The sequence below is a fragment of the Desmodus rotundus genome, chromosome 13 (genome assembly GCF_022682495.2).
Source record: "Desmodus rotundus isolate HL8 chromosome 13, HLdesRot8A.1, whole genome shotgun sequence".
NCBI classification, from domain to species: domain Eukaryota; kingdom Metazoa; phylum Chordata; class Mammalia; order Chiroptera; family Phyllostomidae; genus Desmodus; species Desmodus rotundus.
Window position 1 is genome coordinate 2,975,311 of NC_071399.1, and position 6,398 is coordinate 2,981,708.

At 50.5% G+C, this 6,398-nt stretch overlaps 1 protein-coding gene across 1 annotated transcript; it reads left to right on the forward strand.

The window, feature by feature from the left end:
- Positions 1 to 4,823: 4,823 nt before the first annotated feature.
- Positions 4,824 to 6,113, forward strand: LOC128779867 (beta-defensin 105-like). Its single transcript, XM_053916703.1, has 3 exons — positions 4,824 to 4,893; positions 5,222 to 5,263; positions 5,986 to 6,113. Exons 1-3 carry the CDS (start codon positions 4,824 to 4,826, stop codon positions 6,111 to 6,113), a joined length of 240 nt encoding a protein of 79 aa, XP_053772678.1.
- Positions 6,114 to 6,398: the final 285 nt, after the last annotated feature.

Here is a 6,398-nt window from a genome sequence, read left to right on the forward strand (position 1 = left end):
TGCTCCTAATGTCACTGAACTAGAGTAGAGTGGAGTTTCCCTCAAAGGCACCGGCACCGGAGAACTATGTGAAGTTCATGTCACACTGTCCCGCAGTCCAGCACATGACTGAGGAAGGGTAGCTGGCTTTACTCTTTCACCTACCTCCGTGGCCAGTGTGAACAGTGTGTCTCTAAGTTCCATTCCTTGCATCTTCCATCTCTTCCTGTCTCTGTCTTTCTTATGTGTCTTCATCTTTATCACAACTATTCTTTTAAAATATTCACTGATGGTTACCTTCACTTTTAATCTTTTTTTTTTTTTTTTTACAATATTTTCTTTTGGATGGTAAGCATGAGACTGGAGACAAAAAGGCATCTTTCCTGGCACACCTGCATTTCCGCAAACCTGTGACAGCCCCTTGTGGATAACAATGGGAAATGCAAAGGATTTATGGGAGAGACATGAGGGGACAGTCAACCCCTGTAGCTAGTGGTCCCCTGCAGAGCTGACCTTGGCCACGTCCTCCCTGAGGCAGGGCCCCTCTCTGGGCCACGGCCTCTGATTCCCTCCTGCCAAGGCGCTCATTTTACCTGGGGCCAGAAAGAAGAAAACAGCAAAGGGGAAGAGGAACATCCTCATGACTTGCAGGGTCCCGAGTCGGTTTCGGGTCAGCTCGGTGTGCACGAGACAGGGAGGCAGACACCCACATTTATACGTCTTTCCGGCCAGCACTGTCTTGATCGCTGAGGCGTGTCCGGGGTGTCTCTGCGCTCGGCTGCATAGAGCCCACAGACCTCAGTGGGTGTCAGTCAGCAGCTCAGCAGGGGTTTTTTGTTTCTTTGTTTTATTCTGGAAAGTTCCCAAACCAGAAAGAGGGGATGGAGGGAGGATAGAGGGGGGTGTGCACTGACAAGCAAGCCTACACATGTGCGTCAGTCAGCAGGAACACAAGAGCTGGAACCTGGCAGCAGGGATTCCTGACCCTGCCTATGCGCCTTCGTCTCCTCAGTGGGCTCCCGTGTACGAAGATGCCACAAGGCATTGGTGCAGGGGGTGCCCAGGGCTCAGGGGAGTCTGCGTGCCAGCCACGGCGTTTATGAGCTGCGCCCACTCGGCGATTGCTTCACTGAGCATTCTCGTCACCATTTCTTTTCAGAAAGGTGACTCCTCCCGTGTGCTGCACACTTTACATGCCACATGCATCACCTCAGTTAATTCTCAAACGGCTCCCTGGATAGTCGAGAACTTAGTGGATGCTTGACTGAGATTTTGTGTGTGTGTATATATAGTATTTTAACTGTGAGATATGTATATAAACCTAAGTATTCTTCAAAATCTCACATAACAACAGGTACCACGGTTATTAACATTAATAATTATTAACGTGGATGTTACATTAGGGGTGGGTGGGGGAGGGAACATGAGAACTCGGTGCTATCTTTGCAACTTCTAAGGAAATCTGAAATCATTCCAAACTGACCATTTTCACTTGAAAAGCCTGTTATGGACTATCCATCCCATCTATCTTCAGCCTTGGTTGTCGCCATGACACTTTCGTCAAGCACTTTCTTTGCATATGGATTCCAATCCAGTTAAGGATGATAGGCTGAAAATATGGGTTTTCTCTATTCCATTTCAGACCTCACTAAAATGGGTTAAATGTACAGGAAAAGACAAACCCCAGACAGTCTCAGTTACACGCGGCTTCTTATTACCTCACTGGCGCACCGATCTCCGCTGTCACAAAGTGGGTCTCTGACAGCAAGCGAGGGCTGCAACCCTGACACAGTCACAGTTGGACGCCCGGCACCAGTGGGGGCTCCCCAGGTGACGGACACGCCCCTTTGTGGTAGGGTTTCCCGTGGCTGCTCTTGTAAACCAGGAAGGCCACTGTCTCAGTCTCTTCTGGCTGCTGGAACAAAACAGACACCAGCAGCTTATAAACACCAAACACCTGTGTCTCATAGTTCCAGAGGCTGCGGGTGCAAGATCGGGGGGCCAGGCTTCCAGGTTGCAGACTGCAACTGCTCCTTCTGTCCTCCCGTGGCCCAAGGGGACAGGAATCTCTCTGGGGTCTCTCTTATCAGGGCCTGATAGGAATCCCATTGCTGAGGTAGTATCACCTGGTCACCTCCCAAAGGCCCCAAGTCCTAACACCATCACTGTGGAAGTCAGGATTGCAATGTTAGAATTGTGTATGAGTATAAGGGGGAGGGGTGTGGCACAAGCATCGGGTCACAATGTAGAGGGTCAGAGCTCACACAAAGAGCCACCTCCCCCTCCTGAAGGAAGCACAGCACTGCAATCCTCTAGTTCACACCTTGCATGGAGAGGAAGGTGCGTTTGATGAGTGAAGGCTCTGGACAGGAGTGTGGTGAGTTCCAGGGCTGGGGGCTGACCAAGGGGGAGGAGGTCACCCAGCAAGCGTGATTGAGTTTGCATAGGGGGAGCAGCCCCTTCAGGAGGGCACCTTCTAGAAACAGTGACTCGAGGCCATCACCCCAAAGGCCAAGGGAAGGCCCAGCGGAGCCTGGGCTCAGGTGTGCAGCCGATGGTGCTCAGCAGCAAGGTGGGAGCTGGAGGTCAGAGAACTCAGAGGTGGCAGCAGTCTGGAGTCTTCCACGGCTACAGGGTTGGTTTGCACAGAGCGGGTGCAGTTTTGGGGTGTAGGCAAAGCAGGCAGCCCCTAAATGGCTAAACAAATGCTTATTTGCTCTACACTCAAAGCAATTGGACATGGAAGAGTTTGAGTTTGGAACCACAACCCAGGTTGCTCTGAGCTAAAGAAGTAAACACTGCAAGGAACAACCTCCAGGGCACAGGTGTGGCCAGTGACCGAACAAAGAGGCCTTGTGGGGACAAGTCTTTATAGCCAGGCAGCTTCAAGACACCCACAGCCATCTTACTTTTCTGAGACTGAAAGTCCAGCCCCGGTAAAGAGCAGCTACATAATTTTCTGGGCCTAGTGCAGAGTGAAACTTCACGGTCTCGTGCTCCAAAAGCAGGGGAAAGATGCCGTCCCCCCAGAAAGTTTTCTCCCCTCCTCTAGATATTTTTTATGTGCTATTTAATGTCCCACTCCCTTCGGCCCGAGGATACTTGAGGAACACTTGCAGACCCTCATAGGTGTCTGGGAGGGGGGCCCATGTTGTCACTCTGCATATAGGTGGGGCCCCACTGCCTACTGAATTGTCCCCTCCTGCCAGCTGCTGCTGGACCAGTGTGCCCTGCCCCAGAGAAAGTCAGGCCAGGCATTTTCCTTCCCATGGGCTTGCCACCTCGACCATGGTGACAGGGCGGCCCCCAAGGATAGCCCAGCCTGTGAGGCAGCAGTACTGAACTGAGGGTAGGGAGAGGCTCACACCTGCTCTGGCCCTGCTGTCTCAGGGAGGGCTAGATCAAGGCCCTGCTGTGTCCTGACACCCAGGTCCCAGCCGGGATAGATAATGGTGGTAGCTGTTCCTGGGAGGAAGTAGAAAGGAGGAGGCCATGTGGGCCCAGAAACAGGGTGGGAGCCCGCCTAGGAAGGTGAGGATGGAAGGACCACGGGAACATATGGTAGCCAAGCTCCACGGCCCCAGTGTGCTCCTGGTCCTATCAGCCTTCATCACAAAGCAGATCATCGAAGGTAAAGCCGAGAATTTCCACGCAGTGAGTGCAGAGCAGTGAGCCCCAAGGCAGGGAAGGGCTGTGTGATCACATTCATCGTGTCGGCCGGCTCCAGGTCGCTACAAATGCCTATATGCAGAAAAGCATTGGGCTCCTCTCTACCCCTAGCACACACATATTAGCATGTGTTCCTGAGGCTGAACCTCTGGCAAAGCAGGGAATCAAACCCAGCGATCGGCTCTGTTGATTTCTCTACTCCAGTAAAGCTTCCTCAGGAATTAGTGGACCTGCAAAGCAGTTTACAGAGCAGTTGGGCTCCATGCTGGATAGAGAGAAAAGTGAGTGGAGTCCTAGTTGAAACAGCCAGGCACTCTGATAAGCACATCACATGATCTCAGATAATTCCCTCCAATATCCTATGAAGGACATTATCATTTTTACATCCTCATTTTAAGGGTGAGGAAAGTGAGGTTCAAAAAAATTAAGTGACTTGTTCAAAGTTAGGTAATTAAAAAGTCAATCTGTCTGATGTCCAAGTCTACATTTGTAAATCACCCTGTTTTTTATTCCAGAAACGAAGGATGCAGCATTGTGCAGGCATGGGCAACGGGATGGGACTGAATTGGGGGTACAGTGACATGACTACGGCTTCTGACACCATGGTCTTAGTGAACACGAAGGATGTGGTGATTGTGCGTGATGTTGCTACAGGCTCAGGGACTCAGGCTACCTTGGTTGCTTTCCCTCCTTTCTCTGTGGGACAGGTACAAGCAGTAGAAACGAAAGGTGGGACAGGCACAGTTCACCTTGCCGGGCTCGGGCCAGGCCTCCCTCTCTGCCCTCCAGATGTTCTGACCACGTTTGTCTCGTCATCACAGTAGAGTCGAACAGCAGTCTGGAGAGGCAGTGGGCTCTCTGTCGGTAAAGGAGGGTGACATTCCTACTTCCTGGAGAGCAGGGCACTGCTTCATGTGCCCTGGTCTTCCAACTCCTGGCCTGGTGTCCCTTCCACTCCCCCAGGCAGGTCCCCCACAATGTAAGGCTTGAGGGAGGCCAAGGGCTATTATCCATCATGACCGCCCTTGAACTTGGGAAATGGAGCATGTAAGTGTGCTCTCTTTGTTGATTCACTTCACTGACCAGGAGCAGACCACATTGCTGTCAAATATAAGTGAGCTTCTTGTCCCCTCAAAGAGGCCCTGCGCCCTTGTTCTGAAGAGTCTTTGTCGGCCATGGCCCCGCACAGGAAGCTGTTGTATTTTGTCTTTGTCTTTTTCTTCATGTTGGTTCAATGTCCACCAGGTAAATGGGAATGGGTGGGAATTTGATGGCAGAGCATAAGGTTTGATGATTCTTCTCTGTGCCACCCTAAAACTGAGAGGAATGGTCAGCTCCCTGCTGTGCTTTGCATGGGAAAGTCTTGAACTTGCTGTGGAATTTTCTAAGAGCAAACAGCTATTCCTTTTTTTAAAAAAAAACACTTCTCCCTGCTTACCAGGAGTAGAATCAATCTGCAAGCCCTATGCGGGCTCTCCCTGACAGAAGCTCTGTGGGGTTGGGGATACTGTTTTATACAGTGCTATTCCCTGCATTGATCTTGATTTCCAAAATGTGCTTTGTTCTGATTTAGGGTGCCCGGCAGGACTCGAATATTCCCAGCCCTTCCCAGGAGGTAAGTTCAGTCCTGCATGTTCTGATTTTCCTTTAGGGACTCTGGCCAGTCAGCTCCCTCTCACTTCCAGAGACAAGCGAGCGATGGAGATAGCAGTGAAGATAGAACTGCCTGAACTTCACTAATGCTTCACTTTTCTTCCTCCTATTCCCAGCATCCTACTTGGATTTTCTATTTCCCAGGGAAATCTCTGTGTGACTGGATTTTAATCTTGGCCACAGAGATTTGGACCTGTTGGCTCCTCTCATTAGCTCATGGCGACCTCTCAACCTAGCTCACAGGATTAAGCTTGGACTGGCTGATGAGCATTGACCTGGGGAACTGCTTGTCCACCTCTTACAGGCTCCTTCCCGAATCCAGTGAAGCATGAGACAAATGCATGTCACTGGTCTAAGAAGGTCCAATAAAGGAGTGATCTAGAACCATTCAGTGAAAACTCCCCCTCTTAGAGAAGAGCTGTTCTTAATGGAGAGCCCATGCATTTTTGTTTTTGTTTTTGCTTTTTGGTGGACTCATACAGGAATTAAGCATATTATACACAAAATAAAAAAGTAATGTTATTCAGGAACTGCAAACAGAATTGCAAAGTGTTCAGACAGAATTTCAGAGTGAGAAAAATTAAGGCTGATACTAACTACACCCCCTCCCCTTGGTGGCCCCTGACCTTGTCCCCATTCCCAGAGCCCCAAGAAAGGCACAGGAGCAGCTCTTTCTCGGTGCAGGTGAGTTTGCGGCTTGTGAGTCATGCAGACTGGGCCAGGGCAAGTGCAGACGGATGTGCACGGAGGACGAGAAGGTGGTTGGCATCTGCAAGCTGAACTTCTTCTGCTGCCGCCGGAGGATCGACTGAGCCAGACCTCAGCCCCGGAAGCAGGACTGGATATTCGAAGAAGGTGAAGAGAAGTTCTGTGGCTTAACAAAGCCACCCAATGCATGAGTGTCAGGGTCCTTCTCCTTCCTCTTTCCCCTTGTTATGTGTCTTTGCTTATTTTTAAAGATGATCGTGAAAAACCCCAGACATGCGTGGTTACCTAACAGCCTGGGGACGTGCGTGTCTCCAGAGTTTCAGTCAGACACTACCACGTTCTACAATATTTGGAGCGTGTCTGATGAGTGATGAAAGTTCCCACATACT